This window comes from Micromesistius poutassou (genome assembly GCF_964030765.1).
Source record: "Micromesistius poutassou genome assembly, chromosome: 22".
Classification (NCBI taxonomy): domain Eukaryota; kingdom Metazoa; phylum Chordata; class Actinopteri; order Gadiformes; family Gadidae; genus Micromesistius; species Micromesistius poutassou.
In genome coordinates this window covers 13,814,045-13,840,629 of record NC_140292.1, presented here as the reverse complement: position 1 = coordinate 13,840,629, position 26,585 = coordinate 13,814,045, and the positions used below count along the sequence as shown (strand labels likewise).

Here is a 26,585-nt window from a genome sequence, read left to right as displayed (position 1 = left end):
CTCGCGGGGATACAGGCGAGACATGTCGCCCACCTGGAGGAGAGGAGAGGTTACCCGGGGATGGGCATTGTAAATCCTTTAAAACCGACGAATCAATAAGTATTTATCAGCCCACCTATGTGTAGGAGAAGGAGCGTGGACAGCATGGGATTCATGCTGGGGTTTGAGTCCTATGATCAAACAGCCAGGGCTGTGATGCTGATTACGCTCATGGGATGGACAAGGGGAATTATTCATGAGGCAGACGCTTAGATTTCTAGGGAAATGGGGACGTTTTTACCAACTTTGAGTTGGAATCGGAAATGCAAATAATGATAATTAGCCATATGGGAAATAATTGCAACAGTGTTTGATGAGGGAGGAGAAACTATTACTTTATCAATCCCCAGAGACCGTGTTGGACATTTGAGGGATTGTGCAAATACTGTCGTCCAAGTATGTTTTATTTGCTGCAATGACAATAAAGACCATCTTATCTATTCTAAGCATTTAGTAGAATGTATTGATTGATCTGTGTGTTGCGGTCAGCATTATAGTTTATCAGATAATTACTTCACCCACAAAAGATGCTTGCGGAAAATTTATTGGAATTTTTCATATGGCAACGTGCTAAAGAAAATATATATTTTCCGTTTATAAAACAAAGACAATTAACCTTTATATTCTTTATGTATAGAACACAATCTGTTAGTATAAACAACAGTACCGTTAAAGTTTTTAGATGCTATGCAAGATAACTAACATTTTGTATCTCCAAAAAACTAAATATAATGGCATAAGAAAAAGATTTGATTATCAGTACACAATAAAAGGTATAGTGTGGATTTCTTTTTTAATACATTTGTTAACTGTACACAAGGGGAAAAAACTAAATTGGACATTTTTAAATTATATCCCTTTTCATTGATAAATGTAGTTAATACTATGATTTTTTTTTACAAAATGGAACTTATATTAGGTCACATTACAGAGAAAAACATGTAATTAGCAAGTCCAACAATACATTGATTTCACACAGTGGACTCAAAGGTGGTATTAATAACGGTGTACCAAATTAAAGTTTTTTTTATCACTTAACTTAAAATATTTCATTAATAAAAAATTACAGATAGAATTAAGGAGGCTTTGCAGTCTTGAATAGTCCAGGTACAGAAAAATCATCATACACAGAAATCTATCTCATCATTTTTGTCAATAGCAAGATGCAACATCAAATTTCAAATGATACATTCATGATCTTCATTTTCATTATGAAAAAGAAAAACGAGGGATACAAAGTCCTGCAAAAATGACACCATGGAAAAACAATTATTTAAATAAACTATTTAGTCAAATATCTTAGCATATATACATAGTTTTACAAGATAGCAAAGAACTCAAACTATATGCAACATCCCCCTAACTACTATAAGATCTGTGTAAATAAATTATCCATTACAATGCACTATGCCAAAAAAATATACATGTAAAACTAAAATTATCTAAAAAGTTAAAAAGTCTGTCAAAATATTAGAGAATCTATCTTTGTTCCGAAACTGAAATAAGATATTGCACCTTTAATAAACCAGAGAACAATAAAATGACCGTGAAAAACTGCATACAAAACACAAAATGAATTAAATCTTGAATTTGTCCACATAATTAAATTTACCATGTAACAAAACATTACCTGTAACAAAAGAAAAACCACAAAGATCACAGCTTAATTTCACTGAATTGTGTAAAAAGAACATTTCAGATACACCATCAACATCTCAGGACACGCCCAGAAGCTCTTCAAGACTGCCAAGCCCCACCATTAGAAAAAAATAACAACAAGCATTCAACGGTTACAAGCCCTGGATTCATTTTGGCAATATCTAAATAATAAAATCATAGGTCAAAGCTAAATCAGAAAAAGAAAAACCTTCTAGAAAACACAGCTCTGGAGTTCAAGGGAGCGACCCCCAGGGCACCCCAGGAAACAAACAGGTGGAACAAGTAGTAAGTAACAAATTAAAAGTTCCTGATTTAGACATATTCTTTTAAAGTATATGTAATTGTACCACTACCATTTCCCGCCAAGAACAAAATAAAGTAAAACGTCTTTGAGGCGAATCTAGAAACTGTTTCGTTACCAATTATTAGTTTAAATCCTTGCAGTCATTCAAGTCCCAAGAAGGTCCTCTCCTTCAATCGCCCTGTGAACGATAAACACTGGTCAACAAGCACACAGACGCAGCACAGCGCTACACAGGGACACCAGTTTACAATGATCGCTCTGAGAGGTAGAATCACACGAGGACGAGTCATCGATAAGAAGACCACAGAACAACCTGTTGAAGGAGGCCACTGCACCTCCCTCCTAGTGCATCAGAACAACATGTTGAAGGAGGCCACTGCACCTCCCTCCTAGTGCATCAGGACAACATGTTGAAGGAGGCCACTGCACCTCCCTCCTAGTGCATCAGGACAACATGTTGAAGGAGGCCACTGCACCTCCCTCCTAGTGCATCAGAACAACCTGTTGAAGGAGGCCACTGCACCTCCCTCCTAGTGCATCAGGACAACATGTTGAAGGAGGCCACTGCTCCTCCCTCCTAGTGCATCAGAACAACCTGTTGAAGGAGGCCACTGCACCTCCCTCCTAGTGCATCAGGACAACATGACCCAGTGGCTTCTGGGAGCTCACCTGCAGCCCGCTGCTCTGGCGGTCCAGCCCGTCCTGGTTGAAGTAGCTGACGGCGGGCTGGTTGTAGCCCTGGTCCCAGTAGCACAGGTCCAGGTCCGGGGCGGAGATGTAGTTCTGCTGGGAGGCCGGCCCCGCTGTCTGGCCTACAGGGGAGGGTGGGGACAGTCAGCCTCCAGGGTCAGAGTACAACCCTGGCATCATGAAGGCAGAGCAACGCGGGTTAACCGGACTCACCCCAGGGTTTGCTGAACTCGGGCCCGGTGTTTTGTACTTGGCTCTGCTGACCTGTTGACGGAACAACAACGCTCAGACCACAAGCCCTTCATGTTGCACACAGAACTCCGTTTGTGTTCCAAGGAACAGGATCTCCAGCAACAAGTACGTGAGGTCAATTCAAACCAGTCAGCCGTAGGTTGGTAAATCTTCAAAGTGGGAAAACGTTTTTTTGTTTTTTTCCAGTGACACTTGCCTAGCTTTTTGTAGTACTGCTCCCAGTCCATGTGGCCAGCCTGGGATCCATTGTGGTCTGAAAGTAGACGGAGGCGCCATCAGCATCACCCTCAGGCCTGGCGCTGGCTTAAGAGCCACAGACCTTCAGCCAGAACACACCACCTTCCGTTCTCAGGGCGACTCTTCCCCTAGAACCACTTCCCCTAGAACCACTTCCCCTAGAACCACTTCCCCTAGAACCACTTCCCCTAGAACCACTTCCCCTAGAACCACTTCCACCGGGCCCATAGGACCGCCATTTCATTGTGTCTGTCAACACTGCAAGGGTGTTCAGCAACACATTCTATACACACACCCACCCAACCACCCACAACCAGCCACATACACACCCACCCACACACACCCAACCAGCCACATACACACCCACCCACACACACCCAACCAGCCACATACACACACCCAACCAGGCACATACACACCCACCCACACACACACACCCAACCAGCCACATACACACCCAACCACACACACCCAACCAGGCACACACCCACCCAACCAGGCACACACACCCACCCACACCCACCCAACCACCCACAACCAGCCACATACACCCAACCAGCCACACACACCCAGACAGTCAAACACGTACAGTTGTGCTTCTTACTTTGATCCTGCTGGCCTGGAGGCTGCCATATCTGAAACGTTGTTCCCCACCCTCCAGCCACGAAGGCCTGCGGCCCTCTGCAGAGACAACACAGGGGCCCACTGAGGGGGGGGACTAACACCAGCCGTTACAACAAGAACTGGAGCAAAGCCACTCATTTACAAAAGGAAGTCAAACATATAACATGATAATCACTTGTTTGCGGTGTGCCATCAGCAGGAGGTAAATTTGCTGGTTTAAGAGCTCCATTTGCTCAGGAAATGAAAGAAGGCTTTATTTACTTTATTCACTTTATTAACCCTAATCCCAATTATTTATCCATTTTGGCAGTGGTGTGCAAAACTGCTTCAGCCAAATAAAAGGTTTTGTTCTTAAATGTTTTGTTGATCTAGTCTGTGTGTCAAAGAAACTTGTTCTTCTCTGAGCAACACCGAAGAACAGAACCCCGTGCCCAGCCCAGAGCCTTACTGCTGCGGAGGGGTCGTCTGTCCCTGGCTGAAGAGGTTCATCCCGAAGCCGCTGTTTACCAACGCCGCCGCCTGCGGCAGACAGACGGAGAGAGACACACTGAGGAGGAGGACAGTTGAGGGACCACACTTTTTGTTTAAAGGGCCCCGGCGTGGCGGTCAGAGGGCAGCCCGCCGGTGCACTCCATTAAGTCCATTTGAAGATTCTTCATGTTTAACCCCCGCTGCCACAGAGCCACCGCCGCCCCGCTAACCTCTGCAGCTCCCCACATTGACATGTGCACTCATGAATATCAGGCCGGACAAAGGCTTTGAGGGGGGGGGACCACCTACCCTCATCTGGGACCCGCAGCCCCCCCTGTGTCAGAGCACCACTTCTGGGGGAGACGGCACAGAGCCCAGGAAACCCACAGGGGGGCGGAGTCAGGCCTTATTGCGGCTTCAGGACAGATATTCTACCCAAGGGAAACTCATCTGCGTGAGTGGACGAGGCTTTCAGGAGGGGGTTTTAGTCTGTTTCTACAGTCTGCACAGCGTCGGTTTCAAACCGCTGCAGTTCACTACCGCTGGCCTAGTTTGTGGTCACGGCCACAGATCCCTGCATCCTGCAACATGAATAGTCAAAACAAATATGAGGCGAGAGAAAGTGAAACTCCCCGGACACCCTGATATGCCACCGGCTGACTGACTGTTAAATATGAATCTCCTGTGCTGGAGGCGAGGTGTACCCCGACTCTCTCGTCGATGAGCTGCCGGGCCTTGTCCAGCTGCTGGGGGGTGCCACGCAGGGAGAAGATGCGCACGTTGGGGTCCGTGTTTGGAGGCGGGTTCCTCTGCAGCTCCACGTGGGCACAGGACTGCTCCTTGATGTTCTTGATAGTCTCCCCACCTGCAAACACACACATTGTTAGTGTAGATACGAAATGTATCACCAATCAAAACATGCTACTGCACACGGCCCTTAGACAACACATCTTTAGAAACCGAAATGCCACCAAGCATGCTCAGATTATCTTAAACGCAGTAGAATCTCTTCTGATTCCCTTAAACACGTCACACCTCTTGATTCTCTTAAACACAGTAGAATCTCTTCTAATTCCCTTAAACACAGTAGAATCTCTTCTGATTCCCTTAAACACGTCACATCTCTTGTGTTTTCCATCTTACACCACACTCCTTCAGCATAATTCACAGAAAGAGAAAACCATTAAACAGGAAATTAAACCTTTGGCTCACTGCCCTCCATCTTAAGACCACCACTGCTACAGACTCTTCCCCACACATCTCTTGACACCCTCCCTCGTCCAAACCTCCACCAGCGTGTCCCTGCCTCCTCCTCACTGGCCATGTGTCGGACCACTTTCCCCTAACATCCGTGAAAAATGACGAGACAAAGGCGCCCCCCCCCCCCCGCCCCCCGACGGCAGCACACACGCACACAGACACAAACACTGACGAATCAGACAGCGGCCTGGCGACGTGTGGGGAAAGCAATTAAACCAGCAGGGAGAAGTAAAACAGAGCGCTGCGGAGAAAAGGGACAAAATTGAAGCGTATCCTTCTTCTGGGGTCTGGCGGGTCCCCCTGCCCACCACCACCCCCTCCTTTCAGTCTTGACTCTGTTGTCTCCAGTGATGAGGTGGTGGTGGGGGTGGTGGTGGTGGTGGTGGGGGTGGGCCGACACACATCCACCCGCTGCAGAGCAGGGAACAGCCCAGGGGGTGCTTTCCTTCTGGGGCGGGGCCACAGCGGGGTTGTCCCAACATCAATTACACATTTGTTCGCTGGTCGCTGACACTTGGGACGACCCCAGCTGACCCCGGAATGAAAACGCTCATCAAAAAAAGCTCCCCTCCTCCCGCGCCAATAGACTGCACACGGACCATTAAGCCATTGTCAACCAAATGAAACTTCTGCCTTAATGAAGCCATTATGAGCTCCACCACTCAGACAGCGCAGAGCAATGAAGACCCGGCCCATTCACTTCATGGACTGGGCTTTAGTGCCACAGATAATACGCCTTATTAATGAGACTGGTTTACTGAGCAGGAGAAAGGCAGGGGGGTACAAAAGTGCAACGGGTGACATATTCAGGCCGCGCCGGGGGACTGGTTAGCGGCTGCTGGGGACCTCCGACTAAACGCTTGAGGCTGAAGGGGGAGCAGGCGGCGGGCTCTGCCCGGGCCTTCAGGACCACCAGGCCCTGTTATTGTTTCAACCGACACGTTAAGCGGAAGCCCACACTGCCGTGCATTATTGAACACGAACCACTTTGTTACATCAATGTGGCATTTCAATTAAACACAGCGCCGCTCTGCCTCTTCACCGCCGACGGCTGCAAGAGGCTGGGGCCTCACAGCGCCGTGGACGCTGGGTCTGACCCGCTCACAACCCGGGGTTAGACCCCGTCTAGGAGCGCTCTCCGCTGCGGACTCACGGCCCCGCTGCACTTAAAGTCGTTGCACTTTGGCTAACGGCCGGATTAGGCCGCCTGAAGTTTGCCTTTTGTGCTCAATTTAGCCTGCATTAAAACAGAGCAGGAGGGTGGGCGGCCCGGCGACACAGAGAGAGAGGGGTGTGTGTGTGTGTGTGTGTGTGTGTGTGTGTGTGTGTGTGTGTGTGTGTGTGTGTGTGTGTGTGTGTGTGTGTGTGTGTGTATCGTAAAGATATTAATCACCAGGCGGTGTAAGAAGCGGGTGACAGCAGCCAGACCTCAGCACCGCCACCATATTGGTCCAGTTCATATGCTAATGAGGGGGGGCTCCGCCCCGCTTTATTTGTTTCCCGCACCCCGCTACACGGACAAAAGCTCCTTGACATTTCTATTGCCGTGTTTTTATCTTAGGTAAAGAGCCCCCCCTGGACCACACCCACCAGCACACACACACACACACACACACACACACACACACACACACACACACACACACACACACACACACACACACACACACACACACACACACACACACACACACACACACACACACACACACACACACACGGTCAATGACTTTTAAATAGCTGGCAATAGAGTGGGCATGAATAGCCAATAAGCTAATTCCTCCTATTCATTCCCTCGCTGCACTCTATTGGAGTAAAAAGGCCTCATTAGATGCCAGGCAGCCTTCCACATGATTGAGGGCTGTTATTATGCACCTTTAACAATTAATGTCACATTACACGCATTATCCCCGTCATTAAGCCCTTAGTGAAGCCAGTGAATGCCACTTGTGCTGTATACATGTGGCTGGCCGGGGGGGGGGGGGGGGGGACGCACTCTTTCCATCAGTATTCAGCAATGGAAAAGAAAAAAGGAACAAAAAAGAAGATACCAGCTTGCAGTTATGAAAAGGTCACAATGTGTTTGCACTCCAGCACACATTCACTAGTGTGTATAATATTAGACGTCAGATGTTAACTGTATCTCCACTACATCCTCCCTGATGCCGATCCTATGGAGGAGTTAGTTAATAACAGTTAATAACCCTTAGTAACTAGCAACACGCCCCCCCCCCCCCTCCCCAGGAGTCTCTCCACGCCTGCAGCTCCTCGCTCACCTTTCCCGATGACCAGGCCGCACTTGTCGGCCGGCACGGCGTAGGTGATCTCCTGCAGGTCGCTGGACGCCCCGGGCCCACCGCCACCGTCGCTACGGCCACGGCGGCTCATCAGACCGTTGAAGCCATCGCGCTCCTGGAGACAGAGGAGAGGGAGGTGATGAAGAGGAGACGGGTGATGGGGAGGGGAGAGGGAGACGATGGAGCAGGGGATGGGGAGAGGAGACGGAGGTGAGGGGAGAGGAGACGGAGGGGAGGGGGAGAGGAGACGGAGGTGAGGGGAGAGGAGACGGAGGTGAGGGGGAGAGGAGACGGAGGTGAGGGGGAGAGGAGACGGAGGTGAGGGGGAGAGGAGACGGAGGTGAGGGGAGAGGAGACGGAGGTGAGGGGGAGAGGAGACGGAGGTGAGGAGGAGAGGAGAGGGAGAGGAGGGGAGGGGGAGAGGAGAGGGAGAGGAGGAAACAGAGGAGACAGAGGAGAGGGAGACAGAGGTGATGGGGAGGCAGAGAGTGTGGATACCAGCTAGCTTCTGCTAATGTCAACAAAAAGACACGTGGCTACATTAAATCTAAATTATGAAACTAACACCTTATTTTCTACAATACTTCTCAGATGAGGGTCTAATTGCACATTGAAAGGAACACTGATCAAGTACCCACACAAGTTTCACTGGAGACCATCATTGAGTCATTGAGCTTGCGTAGGAATATAATGACACAATCGTCTGAATTATAGAGATGACGTATGGATAGATTCTATACTAGAGATCCTGCAATTAGGTGAACAGGACAAAGTTAGTTAGCAACAAAAGCAAAATAAATACATCTAATCCCACTGCAGTCTGTTTTGTTCTTTATACAACTCAGGAATACCAAAGAGATTTCAGACATCTTCCAGTAAAGTCAAGCTTTAACACCTTAATAAAATCAGAGCAAAATTGAAGAAAACATTTACAAGCAATGAAGTGAAATAGTTCATGTTATATGTATCTTTGAATAAAGAATACGAAGCAGCCATCTGTTGATCAGATCTGTGCTTCCACTCCTACACGTGTCCTCAATGAACCCGTCCCCTCCCAGCTGCCATAGACCAGCATCTGCTTGGGCTTCATCTGGGAGAGCCAGGCTACTCTAGGTACAATAACTATACTCTGAATGCCCTCACACCCCACATCAATCCACTGCAGGTCTCAAAGTAGAATAGTCATCGCCAAGAGCAAGCAAAAGTCAATCAAAGTCACATCTCTTCTGTTGTGGCACCACAGTGGTGGCTCAAGCTCCCCGCTCAGCAGCTTCCACAAAAGACTCAAGACTCACCTGTTCAGAGTTCACCTGGACGCTGCATAGCCACCCCCTCCCACCGCTCCCACATACTATAGGTTGTACGTCCTGCACTAATGTACTCACTTATTGCACGTGGTACTGCGTTATAGTACTTGGTTAGCTATCTTTGTTGTAGACGGGGAATGGGTTAACCTAGCGATGGTTAGTGCTTGGCTCTATAAACATCCTCACTGTACTGACAGCGATATATTGTTTCACCTTCTTCTGCCAAATGTACTTATCGTAAGTCTCTTTGGATAAAAGCGTCTGCTAAGTGCCCTGAATGTAAATGACTGTGGCCTGTCACTTGGTTAAACAGGGAGCCGGTGGATCACCTTTCATTGTACAGCCATGTGCTTCAGAGCAGTGGTTCCCCAGTTTACTCACTTTAGGTGAGTAAACTGGGGAACCAGTTTACTCACCAAGACATTTCGCGGCCCACCTCATGTGTAAAAATAAATTAAGACCCATGCAGTGGTTGAGCAAATTATTAAATTTTGCTTTAATTTATTAAACACAATTATAACTTTTAGAAGGCCAAAGCCAGTGGGAGAGGTCAGCATTGCAAATGTGTTTTTATTTATCAACACAATCTTGCATAAAACAATGGAAAACATGCTGGAATGCAGGAAGCAACACTTTTTTAAATAAGCAAAAACACAATATTGACTAAACAATATTTGAAAAACACTTTTAGAATTACCCATTATTTGTTAAACTTTTCTTTTTGGTCTTTTTCCAGAATCAAATGCCCCGTGCAGTAGCCCCAGTGGCACCACAGGGCGTACACCCTGCCTCAGAGCAGGCCCGGGGTTGTCAGTGGTTACCTGTGCTGTGTGGACCAGCTCGTGGATGAGGTGGATGGCTAGCTGGCATTGGTTTGGCTGGCCCGTCACCTGGGCCACGCGGTCCGTACTGACCCCGTCATCTGACAGGGAGGGCACAGTGGTACCAATTAATGGCTCTCATTTAAAAAAAATTGAGACTTCAAAAAACGTAATGAAGTTATGTTTTACATTATAAAGTGCATTTTTAGCACTTGTTTTATACTGAGGGAGAGCAATGAGAATGAGAATCTGATTCTAGTTCACTGCGTCTTTCTCGGTATGAGTGTTTAGATTCTAGACTGGCCAATCCGGGGGCAGCTCCTCCTTGTTTGGTTTGGGGAATCCTACTTGGTGGGAGGACATCATTTGTGTTGTAAATCTTTCCCTCTCTGTTAAACGAGAGGTCGACTGTTTACTCGATTGGCGAGAACCTGAGAACCTGTTTGATAGTTGTGGACCTAACCAAGGCGCAGCCATAAATGCTTGTCAAACTTATTATTATATAACTTGTTATGTTTTTCAATGTAGACTACATTAGAGATTTTCTTTATCAGAAAGAAATTCTCCACTCCATGAAAAAAGCTTCAAGGCATTAATTCTGGCGATGGTTAGAAAATGTGGGCCTGGCGGTCCTGAGGTAACGTTGGTCCAGCTGATTTCATAGCAAGGCCAAGTCATTTCGGAATAATTTTCAGTTGACTTCTCCTCACAAAAGTTATCCCTCCAATATATAACGCGACTATCAGCTAGGGCTGCACGATTTTGGCCAAAATGATTATCACGATGATTTTGATCAATATTGATATCACGATTATTTACCACCATTATTAATTTGTTTGACAAATATTTTTATTGAACGGTCACGTAAACATAACACTGCTTTAACATCCGTGATCCATTGTGCTACACAATACAGATTTTACAATGTTTAAAATTGTAAAAGATTTGTTAAACTTTGTTAAAGTGTTTATTTATGTGACCTCCTATAAGCAAAATAAAAATTATTTCACTTTATTCATTGTACCCATATGATGAGATGAGTTTAAATAAATCTCTTGATTTTGACCTCAATAAAATCGTGCCCAAAATAAAGGTTTGCCAGAATGCAGCAGAATCAGAACAATGGACTGCAGGACTATGCTTCACATTACTGATGTGTTTGTTGGACACCTATCTTTTCGGTGTGTCTTTGTGACCTGGATGGATCCGGTGTGGCGCTGTACAGGCGCGCTTTGATATGGACAACTCGTGTTGGCAGCCGATGCAACACTTTGAGCCTTCATGCATTCGCCTTACTCTAGTTCTTTTTGTGGTGAGTTTTCAGGTGGCTGAATAAAGTTGCTGTGTTGCCTTGCGGCGCTGACACAACTCTACGCCACTCTGCATATTGTCTGTTGCTGGTTAATATCGCTGGTCCTAAATCTAAAATATTTCCTGATAACGGACGATGATCCCCCACGAGGGACGAGCTCTTCCACCTCTGCTGTCAGACATTCATTTGGTTTCTTTTCTTTCACAGTATTGGCTAAGCCTTGTCCAGACCGCCTCCAGTAGACTCCATTTCAGGCGTCTCTCCGCGGTGCACTTTGTGCTGGACTCACACAGACAGCGCGTGTAAAGGAGCGCTTGGTTTGCTTTGCAGCGGAGCCAGAGTGTATACAGCATGGGCGGGCACGCTTATGAGTATGCATTATTGAATAAAACTGTTTGGGGGGGGGGAGCACACATTTTAAATATCGCGCAATCACATACATTTTATCGTGGGAAGCCAATATCTTCATCGTGATAAAAGTGTGATTAATTGTGCAGCCCTACTATCAGCTCCTTGTTCACGATACAAAAGACAGCTTTTACTTGATTACCAACTGGCATTCTCTTCTGAATATCCAGCCCCGTAAAAATAAATGGCACACTTTAGGATGCGTCTCTTTGTTAAAGTGGCCTTTAACACTGAAGCACTACCGAACCAGTCCATCCTGTGATCAACCACACAACCACCGCCCCCTCGGAAAGGGAAGTTTGACGCCCAGTTATTTCACGTACTAGCTTTTCTACGCTTAGTTTGATGTTCAGATCTAGATTTGTAAATGTATTCAGGTATTCATTACGTTTGACTACGATGTTCAGTTGATAGTTATCCAGTTTCTAATAAAGTCAAAGTATATGTATTATGTATTTTTTTTATCAATATGTATTTTTCTTAATTTTTTCTTAAAGTATTTCTGTTTCAGAAACAAGTTGGTCTTCATTACAACTCCAGTTCAAACTGGTTCTTACCTTGTTTGAACTGGATCCTGACTCCTGTATCATTCTGAATCTTCTTGATCATCTCTCCGTTGCGGCCGATGATGATACCAACAGCAAACCTAGGAACCGCCACCTGAGCAACGGGCACAACAACGTCAACACGTGGACTCAATCCTAGCCCGATGAGGAGCAGTGTATCCCTTCTCTTCGTACCCTGGTCAAGCAGATAATTAGACCAACAACAACAACATGTCCTCACGTCAAGGCTGTTTCCCCCCAGTTTAGCTCCAAACTCTGCCTTGGCGACCCTGAAGTCCCCTAGGTCTTTGTCCCGGATCAGCTTGGCCACCAGCTCCCGGGCCACCTGGAGACGGGACAGACGGACATTAGCGTCACGCAGCACGGGACAGACGGACATTAGCGTCACGCAGCACGGGACAGACGGACATTAGCGTCAGGCAGCACGGGACAGACGGACATTAGCTCCCCCTGCTCCTGTCCTCACTAACCGATCTGCCGTCTGCTTTTTGGAAGAGTCACTTGCTGATGATCTGGTGGGTTTTTGATTTAAGATTACAAAAGATTTTTGGTCGACTGTCCCGGTTGGAATGTAAACCTAGACCCAGGTACTGGCTCTCCGTTCTGAGAGTCAGACCCGGCCTAATGTTAGACTAATGTTAGTTAAGTGGAGTTGATAGTCTCTGATTGGCCGGATGCTATGGAAGAGCAGTTCCCGCACTCTGCTGGCGGAGCTTGACATACCAGGTGTATGACATACCAGGCGTATGACACGCCACCAATCAGCACAGAACCTGCGCATGGGCCTTGATACGGCATCTTCAGACTATCAGTTAGATTTTATGCTAACTAGTTGGGCTGTCAAGTTCTGGACGATGGCACTTGTTCGACCAGATCCTTATTGGTTGGACCACTGCTGGCGTTACGTTCAGGAAAAAAGCAGTTAGGACATGCAGACCGGTGTCTGTGTGTAAGTGGTGGGCTAGATAGGGTTAGAAATAACACAAGTTATATTGAAGTCTCCGTAGATTGCTTAAATAATCATATGGTTTTGAAGACTATAATAAGTATTAGTTAGTGAAAGTATGAAGACATACCACCTAAAAACGTAAGGCACAAGTTCTGTTATTGGTCATGTTGTCTGGGATTCTCCGTCTACTTTCGTGGTAAACTCTCGATAGGCTTTGAATGTGAACACATCAGAATCGTCGTGTAACGAATGGCAGTACCATCCGGAGAGACCCACTATATTAACACAGATCTAAACTGAAACTCCCATCTTCTGATGTGTGTGGTCGCTGCCCGCCACAGCGCTGCGTGGCGCGTCCCACTGGTCTCTCTTCATTAGCTCTGCCCTAACAGAGTGGGACCAGGAGGGGATCTGAAACCCACTAACCTTTTCAGAAGCAGCCCTTGCATGATATTTAGGTTAGCAAGTAGAGTAGAATGACTACTAACAACTAAATTAATCTAGAGATAACGTGCTAGATTATTTTTTATTATCATTTCATCCCATCGCCCAATCGCTTGGTCCCAAATGAGATTCCCATCTCATTTGATTGAACACCACACTGAAATCAGTCAAATAGAGGCTATAAGAAGGGGTGCATGTGTATACTAACCTGCACTTTGTAGGGGTCCCCAGTGATTCTCAGGGGCTTGTCTGCCCCAGTGGGCAAAGGGTCATTCTGAATCATGATCATCTGCACCCCGGTCCGTTCCTGCAGGGTGACGAGCAGACATGAGGACAGAGGGCCTAGGACCCACGACAGAGGGCCTAGGACCCACGGCCCTGGGACCTACGGCCCTGGGCCTAGGACCCACGGCCCTGGGCCTAGGACCCACGGGCCTGGGCCTAGGACCCTGGGCCTAGGACCCACGGCCCTGGGCCTACGACCCTGGGCCTAGGACCCACGGCAGAGGGCCTAGGACCCACGGCCCTGGGCCTAGGACCCTGGGCCTAGGACCCACGACCCTGGGCCTAGGACCCACGGCAGAGGGCCTAGGACCCACGACAGAGGGCCTAGGACCCATGGGCCTAGGACCCACGGCCCTGGGCCTAGGACCCACGGCCCAGGGCCTAGGACCCACGGCCCAGGGCCTAGGACCCACGGCCCAGGGCCTAGGACCCACGGCCCTGGGCCTAGGACCCACGGCCCTGGGCCTAGGACCCACGGCCCTGGGCCTAGGACCCACGGCCCTGGGCCTAGGACCCACGGCCCTGGGCCTAGGACCCACGGCAGAGGGCCTAGGACCCACGACAGAGGGCCTAGGACCCATGGGCCTAGGACCCACGGCCCTGGGCCTAGGACCCACGGCCCAGGACCCACGGCCCTGGGCCTAGGACCCTGGGCCTAGGACCCACGGCCCTGGGCCTAGGACCCTGGGCCTAGGACCCTAGGACCCTGGGCCCAGGGTCCTAGGACCCACGACCCTGGGCCTACGACCCACGGCCCTGGGCCTAGAACCCTGGGCCTAGGACCCACGACCCACGGCCTAGGACCCTGGGCCTAGGACCCACGGCCTAGGACCCTGGGCCTAGGACCCTGGGCCTAGGACCCAGGACCCACGGCCTAGGACCCTGGGCCTAGGACCCTGGGCCTAGGACCCTGGGCCTACACAACAGTGTACTCTGCTTCATCAACATCAGGAACGAGGTTAAGGTACAACTATTGACTGCAACATTCATTTAGTGCTCGTAGTTGGAATCAAATATTATTTCTACTTTCTTAATAACTTCCTTCCCTCATTTAAAATATAGATTTAAAAAGCGCCCCACTTTTGAAGCATAGATTAATAAAGGATGCAAATCCTTCAAATCCAGTTCCCCTCGTTCTCCATTGCTCCTCCAGGACAGCCAACACTTATTGAAAATGAAATATTCATTCATTCTGATGTTAAAGCCATTTACTCGATTAGCACGGTGGCTCCATTCACTACCGCCCATGAATTATTCACAGAGGGTATTACCGCCTGGCATCCTACCTGCAGCTGTTTGATGGTGTCCCCTCCCTTGCCGATGACCAGGCCCACTTTGTTGGCCGGGATGAGGATCTGCTGGATGGAGCTGTTGCCGTCCATGTCTGTGTGGAAGCCCGGCCCGTAGCGACACTGCTCCACAATCTCGCTCAGGAGACGCTTGGCCTGCCTGTGAGGGAGAGCCACGTTAACCGCTCTGCAGGCAGACGGCCCCGCGGCCGTCTGCTCTGTACACGACCGCTGGATTACAGTGGGTTAATTCACGCTAAATGAATCCACACACGCACGACTTCTTTAAAAGACCAGGGTTTATGACTTCAGTACATGAAAACCATATTCTGATCAATTAGCTTAAATAGTTTTTTTTTTTTTTTTTTAAAGGGCTGAGGTTTACTTTTCCAACAATTAGAAGTAGGAAGGCTGACTGCTTTCACAAACCAAAGCTAATAGACCTCCGAAGAATAAGTCGAATGAACTGGGTTTTTGGATTGTTGGTGCCGTTAAAGTAGCATTAATAATTGTTTACTACTTTAACGGCACCGACAAACCAAAAACCCAGTCGAAACTAGATGGAAAAAGTGTTTAGTTCAAAACGTGACAGCTTTTACTTCTCCGCCACCTACAGAGTTTGTTATGTACGATCATTCATAAACCCAAACATGTTATTCCCCATAGACCTGGTAACCTAGTAAAGAATAATGAGGCCATCATCACTTCCAAACATGGCCAGAAATGTAAATAAATACTCATGCGTCAAATTCAAGAACAGCCCCTAATGAGGAAATATTGAAATTTAGTATTTCTCATCAGATCTTTTAGATTTTGAAGCTTTATATTCAACCGTTATAAGACAAGCGATAAAACAGTTTGTGCAAAACATTCATGTGTTGCATACAGGCAGAGGTCTATATGCCATTCAAAACGCTCCTCTGAAGAGGTTTTGTGGGGAATATAATTTGACTGCATCAATAAACATGGTCCGCTATAATAGAGCTTACTCAATGTTGTCCGGGGTTCCAGTCAGAGTGCAGGGTCTGTCCAACAAGCCCCCGCTTTCTGTGACAACAGAGGAGATAAGCTTGTGGTTAGACACTGGACCCCATGAGGAAAAGAAACAAAACATGATGGTTTGTGCGCTACGAGAAAGTATACATTGATTGGCTTTGCATTTGAATTTAACTTCTAGCAATGTGTGCGGTATAGAAATGATAAACAAGACGTCATGGCCATCAGCCTACGGTCATTTAGATAGATATGCATATGGGTGCCATTCTGGAAACCAGCACAGCCAATAAAATACAAGATCATGAATTGTAGGTCCATTCAGTTCAGAAACGGCTATAACTGGGTGACATGCTGGAACATAATAACTAGACGGTGTGACGGATCAGAAGTACGGTCCAGTGGCTGCATCTCACCTGGAGCGATCTGGATCTTACAACCAGACTCCAACTGGATTCTAGAAATCTGCTCTCCCCCTTTTCCTATGACTGGGGAGGGGAGGAGGGAGCAGGTTAAGGTGGTGACCCAACACCAACACCATCACAGTGGAGAGACAGGAGAGATACTTACTGAATCCCACCATCTTATCAGGCACTTTGAAGTCTTCTGTTGTGATGGCCCTATGACAGACATGATCAAGACACTGTTTAGAGAGAAGGGTTTGAGCAAGGACATTCTCCAATGACTTCAAAAATGCAAATAAAGAATTTGAGCCTCAAACTAATTAAAACCCCTCATTATGCAATTTGTACGTAATCCACAACGAGCAAACAAACGTAGACAATTTCCACATGACCAAAGTAACCCAGACTCAGACAACGCTCTGGAGCGCACGCTCACACGGACGGCAAACCATCCCAAACACACTTTCTCTACGGCAATAGCTGGCGTCTCCCCGAGCAGCACAATATGAATTTCATTGGGGCTCACCTTTGATGCACCATGACGCCGAGCTGGTTACCTACCGAGAGGACACACGGGAGGAAAACCAATTAGCCCCGAGGAAAGGGAATTGCCAAGTCAGCTCTGCTAATCCAAATGCTATGCAGTGAACCGGGAGAATGGAGCCGGGGGAACGAGCTCCACGGAGGGCCAGGAGAGCGGTCCGCCGCTGGGCGTGCGTGTCCCTGTCCGACCCCCAGCAGGAGGGCCGACCGGCGTGGAGACATCGGGCCTACCAGTGTTCATCATTTTTGATCCATCCAAAAAGATGGGTAGCGTTCGGGTCAGTAGCTGCTGGTGAATTGGATGTTGACAGCAGCACTGGGAGGGGTCCAGGCCCCCGCGGGGAGGCTCAGGGGATAGCTACAGGTTCAAATCAATGGAGTGGCTCAGCGACGCCTGGGCCCAGCGCTGGGGTCAGGGCTGGGGAACGGTCTGGCTATGAATATAGAAACAGATGTGCTGGGCTCATCCATAGAGGAACGGGGATCACACTTGATTGTAAAGCCATTGTTGTGCGTCAAACAAGGATGGAAATGACTTCACAGGAAGAAAACACTATCATTTTGTTTATTTTTTGTATTGAAGTATAACCTTGAGGGTGATGAAACTAGGACAAAACAATGCGTGTTCAAAATGATAACAGTGTACCATCCAAACCTTAACTAGCGATCGACTACAATTTATCCAACCATGCATTCAGAGGAGCTCAAATAACGTATAGTGACAGGATAAGAGCTGAATAAATGACCTGTTTGTTTGCACTTTAAGGAACACCATGCCCGGGAAGACAAACAAATATGAATTTGAGTAAACAAACAATTTGAACATGAATAAAATAAGGAGTACATTAAATGTAAAACAAGCAAATAGAAAAAATCTTATCAAATCAAAAAATACAACTAGACAAATCCAGTTTACTGAAAAAAAAAAAAAAAGCCCAGTAAACTGAATGTTATACTTTGTAGTCTTTAAAATTCATATTAGTTCCATCTCTCCATCATGTGAATATCCATTATAATACTAAATAGAGATAAATACTTGAGCATGCTAAAACACCACAATCTAATGGTGTTCAGGAAGTGCTGAATAACACTTACTACAGAGAGCTGGCCTGCCACATCCCAGAGAGGATCCAGTTTGATACCAAAAGGTTGAAGAACTAATATGAGCCTGATTTGAAAGTTTGTTTGTCAACCGTCTCCAAGTGACATATAGCAGAGGCTGGTGTCTGGGGCGGCTAAAGCGGGCTGTTTGTTATGTAATGGTGTTAGGCAGATGACAGCATCAGCACGGTGACTCCTCATGTAATAGCGACTAGCTAGCAACCCGTGTTGATGACTGTCGCTATAGAATTATCGATTTCAATGACTTGGAACTCGAACAATACAACAGTCAACCATTCCAGCATTTAAAATGAATGTAAATAATGCACTGTGTAGCGATAAAATGGTTCAGCAATTAATCCAACACTGAGAATGAAAGTAATGACTGGCTGGGTTGGGGTGAGGACTGAAGGGTGGTGACGAAGAGGTTCTACATGCCTAGGAGAGCCGAGCACCCAGCAGCAGAGTGGCGCTATTTAGAGTATCCTGTTCCACAGCTCCAGGGATAAGTGTGGAGGCTTATGCTAAGCACAAGGATCGCTCTGCACAGCAGCGGGGGCTTGGCCTGCTGCAGTAAAGAACCAGACGAGGAACAGGGCCCCACGTCCACTAGTGGCTTTGAAGAGGGCTTTGAAGCACATTAGCGATTTGAAAATATTACCACAGGTATTTTGTTTTCTTAAAATATATCAAAATTAGTTTTGATGTTTGGATTTTAATTTAAGAAGGAAACAGCAACTGATTGAAATTCATTTTAAAAGAATGCATGGGTGGTACCACATGGATTAATGGACAAAACACCAAACGTGTTCACATGGACACAAATGATGTGGTCGCCTCAGAGAAATGTATTATATGATGAATAATTACTGCATGAACATCAGCTGAACAGGGCAAGGAGGAGCCACTCTACAAAAAGCCTTTTTAGACAACAATGATGAATCGACTTGATTTAAGTTCAAGTGGCCCAGCAAGAAACGCAGAGAGAAACTTTTTTTCGAGCCTTCAGAAATTCCTACAATACTTTTTTGGGCCGATCACGATGACCAAAATCATGATCTGCCAATTGCTGCCGATCACAGAATGGCAGGGGAATGGGGATCTTCAATATATTTTATCTATAGTCTGGATTGGCGGCAAGCACCAGTTTCTGTTCCAATAGACTTCTCTTTGGATCCCCATGACTGAAACATGCCGCTAAATTCACCAAAGCCTCTGCAGAATGTGACTCCTATACGGTGCTGAAATGTGCCTGCGCGCTGGCAAGTTCCTCTTGTGCGGGGAAAAAAAAAAAGATTACTAGTAATTTATGTCACTTGATTGGCTTTTTTGATTTTGAGATTTTTGGGTTCTCCTATCCAGCTATTTTAGCCAATATCTGCCGATCACGATCGGTGCCGAGCAATCGGAGCATCTCTTATTAACAAACCATGAAGGCAACACTGTAGCCTAGCAACAATGCGAGAGAGGAGGAAGTTCCTCCTCTGAGACAGACAGACAGACAGACAGACAGACAGACAGACAGACAGACAGACAGACAGACAGACAGACAGACAGACAGACAGACAGACAGACAGACGTGTAAAATGAGGGCGCAAAAGCAGTATCGGCTCCAAATATCGGCACAAGAAAATCGGTATCGGCATTAAGGCTGATCGGTATCGACCCTAACAAATCCATATCGGCCGATGGCTAATCTATATATAGTTCCACACCAGTGCCTAAAATGCCAAAGTTGTCTATTGTGAGAATACAACACTGAAGTCCTGCTGCTGGGTTTGGTACCAGTGTTCTGTCTACGACTGGGCCTGGAACGGGTTCCAGTATGGGGATGGAACAGGTCAAGTTGAGAGCCCGGCCGTAAGCAATTATAGCGATCGATATAACTGATATTCAACATATAGATAAATGGGCCTCACCACTAATGTGTCAGGCAACAGCAACATCACATTAAAATCAACTTGAACAACTGTTCCATGCAAGACTAGGGGTGGGAATTGGCAAAAATGTGACGATTTGATAGTATTGCGATATTTGGGCATCGATTATTGCGATTTTGTGGTAAAGCAAGTATTGCGATTCTGTGATATATTGGGATTCATGTTCCCCATATTATTCAAAGGCATTACAAAAAATAGGAAAATAAGACTACTCAACTCACTTCAAATGTCACATTTAATTCTGTGAACAACATTATCTTCTACACATTAACTGAAGTGCAAAAACTTAGGAGGGTAGTGCAAAAAAATTATTTTCTGAATAGGAGACATCTCACATGAATGCTGAGGTCCCAGCACATAACTTAAATACAACAGAGTAACAAAGCAGACATTATAGAGTAACATAAACCTGAGAATAATCATAAATAAGAGTAACTTAGAGCTTCAAATTGAGAAAATGAAACAAATCTATCTAATTATAATCTAATCTAATTATCTGATACATTGCAACCTTTAGTCTTATGTTATACTTTTAAAAACTTCTAAGATCAGCTCTTTTTATTTATAAATTATTTATATACCACTGTATATTTGTAAATAACTATGCCTTGTGTTTCTTTGTTTGTGTTTCTTGTGTGTTTCTTATCAGTCAGTAACTAACACAATTGTCTTGTCGTATGTTGTAGTAAGCTTGTCCTGTGTAAATGTTGCTGCTTTGCGTGTCTGTCTTCAATTGCCCCTTGGGGACAAATAAAGTTTTTTGAATTTGAATTTGAAATGTGTACTGCTAGAGTCCAGTCCTGTTGGCTACAAGGTCATCAACCTAAATGTTAAATGCATTCGGGAATATTGGAATTTTTGTTCAGAAAAAGGAGTTGGTCAACATGCTACATGCTATCATAGTAAAGTAAAAAAAAAAATTATAATAATATTGAAATACTGTATCGATATGGTCACCTGTGCAAAAGATCACAATAATGAACATAGATTTTTCCCCCCAACCACTATGCAGAACAGGATGCAAGTAGTAGTCAAAGTAGAGGACTCATATAGAAAAAGCATGCACGCGATACATGGTAAATGGTCCTCATTTATATAGAGCTTTTATCCAAAGCACTTTACAGTGTTGACTGACATTCACCCATTCATGCACACATTCACACACCGACGGCGGAGTCAACCACGCAGGGCGACAGCCAGCTCGTCGGGAGCAATTAGGGTGAGGCGTCTTGCTCAGGGACACCTCGACACTCGAACCAGCAACCTTGCGGTTACCAGCCAACCCACTCTCCCGCTCTCCCTCCTGAGCTAATGCCGCACTGATACATCTGCTGTCCATATATCAGTTGTGCTCTAGTAGAACGACAATAGGTTTTGTTTGTCTCCATGCTCAGTTCATTGCGGCTGTGAGTCTCGCTCAGTGGTGGTACGAGGACAGTTGCAGCCATTCTGCGAAGGTCGACTGTTCCTACGAGGCATCATGCGACCCAACAATTCAGTGTGTAGGACGAACAAATTTAGCACGTAATAACCCAAGTCGCTTGGAGAATGACGGAAACCTGACCTGCCAGGATTATTTCTACAAATGTGTATAAAAAGATACTTGTCAAGTGTGAAATGTATAAATATTTATAAATGTGTGGTTCATCATTGAACAGTAATTAACTGTCCACTTAACGTTCACCTGTGGGGTAAACTACGAGTTAGATCGGCGTGCGCGGCTTCCTGGCCCCTCCTTTGACAATGGCCTCATCATTTGTGGGTGTTCCCGTGGACCTGGGAGCCCGTATCGCACAGGGGGCTCTCCGGAGACAGAGGGTCTTATGGGACAGATCCGATCCCTTGGCATTCCCTGAGAATATTCTTTATGAGAGATACAGGTTCTCATCAGAGGGTATTCGCTATGTGGTCGTCCTTGTTGGACCTTATGTAGGCCATGCTACACAAAGAAGCCGTGCACTTACTTGAATTTCTGCATGCGGGGTTTGTCTCCCGAGTGATGTGCATTTATTTATGTGTCGCTTAAGAAGTCCCAATTATTTTGTCACATGGAATACTTATTCACTAAAGGTTATGGAATTATCATTTTGGCACCACATCTAGATGGGGGTAAAAGGCATGATAATGGACAGGCGAGATTTGATCGTTGGTGTTCTTATACTAATCCACTATGCCAGCACCACTCGCGTCGTCGTATACCCCACCGGTCAGTTACCTGTTCCTAGTGATCACATTCATCCCACTGTCGGGGACAGAGTTCATCAAAACAGCGACTTGTATTTTCTCGTTCCATTTTTCCACTGAATTACGGAGCAAACTAATCTCCTGGCGGTAAATTGTCCCATTACCAGAGAATCTGACCTTATGGATAAGGCAGCGTAGACATGAATAAGAAGGTACGGGAGAGCTCATTAGATCATCTACAGTGATGGATAACAGGACTTAAAACAATAAATAACCACGATGTATCACAGAGGGATGTGTCCACCACACACCTGCTGAATATCTCAAAGTCCGCTAATAAACAGTCTGAGGAGGAGTCAGGATAGTGGAGGTGTGGCCTGAACCCCCAGGCTCCTCCTCCTCCTGTTGAAGGTTGTTTATACTTCCTAAGTCTGACCGCTGTGGCTTCCACCTTGGTCACACGATTGGCTACGTGGCCAGAAGTGAGAAGTTAGCAACATTGCCAGTGTTGATTCTTTGCAATCTCTCTGGCGATATCAAGTCTTCATCATTTGGTAGTTCAAATAAATACTCAATTTATGAGAACATTATGTGTGAATTGGCATGTAGATTGTTTACCTCCATTGTCCAATGAGCGCTTTTGGCCTTCATAGCTGTAGAGAGAAGGGTCTATGACTGCAGAGGAATTAATAAGGCTCAGCTTCTGATCACCTCCAACCTTAGCTGCCATCTGCAGAGACAGGGAGAGAAAATATAAGGCCACTTAAATACATACATGCATACAAATACATTTCACAAATGCAAATGCACTCGAATACTTCTGGCTACAGATGTCCATCCTTTTCTGACCATTGCACTGAAATGGTTACCATCTCGGTACCCGAGCAAAAACCCAAATTAACGTTTTTTTCCCGTGGTTCATCATCACTTCCTCCCCCACGTAGGGAGGACTGGAGCCCTTTCCCAGTCACAGAGCCCAGGTAGATCGAGCCCATCCTGCCCCACCTGCAGATATTAATGTGACTCACCCAAATCACAGATGTGCTAAATTTGAGATCTGGAATCAGCAGGATAGAAAGCAGCTTCGGTTCATCACAAATTGTCTTCCTCCTCAACGGCTGCCCGTGTTGTGATGTTGCCATATGTTGTGTTGAGGGACACATTAATGAGAAGGTGTACCCTCTGGGGTTGTCACAGAGTGACCTTGTCATTAACAAATATAATGCAGCATCAAGTGTTGACACTTGACACATAACGCATCTACTTCAATGTACCTTTTAACAACAAATAAAATGATTGTCAACACTTTGCATTGATTTGATGATTACGGCCAGCGGCGGGAGGCAGCAGTACTGATTCGGTAAAGCTAAAGCCACTTCCCAGCAATTGCCCCAGTCGGAGCTACCATAATATAAATATCCTGAGAACACATTTACAACATTCATAACTTTAACCGGAATGCGTTTAAGGGTGGGTCACTGTATAGTTGATCCAAGTTGAACTTGTCCAACTAGTTTATCCGTCTTCCATGTATACACAGGATGTCACTATCCATTAGTGTTGGCCCGACAAATGATGGACTGTCCCACATTCTGCTACATACCATTTAATTTATTCCTAATGGTTTTAAAAGTGCCCAAACTCTAAAATGTCTCCACTTTAAATTAACTGCGTTTCTGTGCATCAAAGTCTAGTTAGAGAACAATTTTCATCCATAATTGAGCACTACCTGCAATTGCAGTTGGAAAATTTGTACTCATTTCTTTAGCCTGAGTGACATTTAAATATTTAATCGTGCTGGATGAGAACCTGTTTTCCTCTTTTAATCTGCAACCTCTTCCACTGAAATGTATATTCCAGAAAATTACACTTAATTGAGATCCGAGTCTGACTGAAGATTTCTTCAACGGAAAAGATACAATGATACCAATTACAGCCGTTTGAGCATACCACTGAAGTGCTGGAATGGACGAAGGTGCATTTAAATACACATGTCAAAAGGAGTACATGACAAATGTGTGGTGCGTTTTCAGGCCTCATGTGAAAGTGTACCACACAGGAGAGCAGTGAACACAATGTGACAGGTGATAAAAACAAATCAGACACATTTATAAAGCTCTGATCAACAGGAGACACATCACAACACAAACATTAACAGTGCAATGAGCTATTCGATTAGCCAGCAACTAGTTAGAAGTATATAAACATGTCATCTAATAAGAATTGCAAAGTGACCTTAAACCCAGTCAGTTCACTAATAATGAGGAAGCATGTGAAAGGAAATGCATGTGAAAAACCATGTATGTGAGAATCCCCGGTTGACAAGAAATAATGTGGCTCGGAAAACATCTTGAAATAGGCCTACTTTATGGGGAGAGGGGAAGCAGCAGTAAGGAGCCACTAGACTCCATGTTCAATATCGTAAACATGCACTTTGAAACCAAACAGTAATGGCTTGAGTGGGCCAAACTACCCCAGTAAACAAAAGGCACTGTGGTTACTAGTGATCCACTTGACCAGATATCAGTCGATCATCTCAAAAGGGGCCGCCGACATGACAAGGCGAACCAGGGAGTGACACTTCAAGCCGAGAACTTGGTATTCAGGGCCATGTGTTCAATGAGTTGTGTACACTGTGTGTGTACTAGCTGCCACACTTTAAGGTGCGCAATGAGCTCACCTAGCAGCTCACCTAGCCCCCCGCTGGTCAGCTGCCCCGCGACCCTCCACTGGCTCCCCGCTGGAGGAGCACCTGGTCGCCCTGTCCCCCCGCTGGAGGAGCACCGCTCTGCTCCATCTTATACCCGTCAAGCTAACTTTAATTCCGGGCAGACAGTAGTCGGTCAGTGCCGTGGTGGACCGCAAGAACCGTCAGTGAGCTTGGCATTCAGCGAGAAGCCGTCATGTCGTGTTCCTGGAAGCTACAGCCAACTTGGGTGTACTGACAACAGGTTGCAGTGTGTTGCTGGTGTTGTGTTGTTAAAGTTTCACTCGGGCTGGCCGGCTGGTGGGTTAACCGGGACAGCGACAACCCGACTTATATAGTTTCCTGTACACGTTGTCATTCCCACCACCGAGTTCCCTGCTGCGTTTTTAAATAAGCAACACGCAAAGTGGAGATAGACTCGGCTTCCTGGGAGCTGGAGGCTATGTAGCTTGCTAGCGAGCTTTGCATGAGGAGTGTTTCCAGGAGGGGGGGGGGGGCTCTAAAGGCACTTCAACACCCAGGAAATGTCTGTCTCGTCGCTAGAAAGCGGAGGATTTCTCATTGGTGGATTAGTTACCTGTCGTATCCGGCGTATCGCTTCTGCGAAGTCATCTTTGGATCCAGGCTGAGCCACCCGGCCCTGTCCCTGCACCAGCTCCGCCATCATCATCCTCCGTACAAGGCGGCTCAGAATCACGCTTTAAAAAAAACAGCACACGTGCATGGCCGTCGCTTCTCGTACGATCTCGCGGGAATACAGCGACGAGAGTCGGATCCACTTGACAGGCTGGAATTCAGTGGTCTGCGACGCGCGATAATATACAAACTGCAGCCTATAAAATAAAATTGATGGTTCGATGCAGATAACTAATGCAAAAAGAAAGAAGAGATGCAAATAACAGCTGCTCTGGCAAGTCACCGTCTCTGCACATCTCCTAATGCAGCAATGAACTTCCTTATTCACCATATTCTGGAGATGTATTACAGCAGAACACTTAATGTTGGCAATTAATTAAGTGGTGTATGAAGTGACTTTCTGCTAAGGTTTGCCAGCTATACATTTTTATTTTGCCACCGTGATTTACTTCTGTTCTTGTTGTCCCTGAGAATCATTAGACTATTGGATTTACCCACGGGCCTATGCTGTATGTTATCGCTTCTATTAAACTTAAAACCTTGGACATATTCAACAGCACACTTGACATAACTCTCTATAAGTATTCATTAAAGTTGCAATAAAAGTGCCCTAAACATACATGTTGAAGTTGACCATGGTGAGTGTTGAACCCTCGCAAATACTGCAACCTTTCTCGCAAGATCCCTAACACTTCCTGACGGACATGATAGAAACACGTTGAGGAATATTGGCTTTCCCACTATCTGCACATGTGGAAACATATTTTTCGTGCACATCTGGAAAATGTCGGCAGCTAGACAGAGGAGAGTAAAATTGCTGCAAATTTTCAAATGGTTAATGCAAATCAGTTCCTGTCCCTGAA

The 26,585-nt window shown here is 46.2% G+C and overlaps 1 protein-coding gene across 1 annotated transcript; it reads right to left on the bottom strand.

The window, feature by feature from the left end:
- Positions 1-567: 567 nt before the first annotated feature.
- On the bottom strand, positions 568-25,773 carry LOC311367901 (far upstream element-binding protein 3-like). Its single transcript, XM_084486767.1, has 19 exons — positions 25,664-25,773; positions 22,998-23,109; positions 17,138-17,168; positions 16,778-16,827; positions 16,624-16,695; positions 16,204-16,261; positions 15,212-15,374; positions 13,849-13,947; positions 12,468-12,572; positions 12,239-12,341; positions 9,962-10,062; positions 7,813-7,948; positions 4,981-5,141; positions 4,254-4,324; positions 3,786-3,862; positions 3,141-3,197; positions 2,906-2,956; positions 2,672-2,814; positions 568-2,180 (listed from the first exon to the last, which is right to left on the bottom strand). Exons 1-19 carry the CDS (start codon positions 25,754-25,756, stop codon positions 2,172-2,174), a joined length of 1,692 nt encoding a protein of 563 aa, XP_084342893.1. The 5' UTR covers positions 25,757-25,773; the 3' UTR covers positions 568-2,171.
- Between the last annotated feature and the right edge of the window lie 812 nt (positions 25,774-26,585).

Excerpts from the sequence above, each read along its gene's own strand:
- LOC311367901 (XM_084486767.1), bottom strand. The coding sequence starts at position 25,756 with ATGATGATGGCGGAGCTGGTGCAGGGACAGGGCCGGGTGGCTCAGCCT. Across the intron at positions 17,169-22,997 it reads GCGCTCATTGGACAATGGAG|GTAACCAGCTCGGCGTCATG; the intron begins GTAAACAATCTA and ends TCCTCTCGGTAG. Across the intron at positions 10,063-12,238 it reads CAGGATCCAGTTCAAACAAG|ATGACGGGGTCAGTACGGAC; the intron begins GTAAGAACCAGT and ends CCTCCCTGTCAG.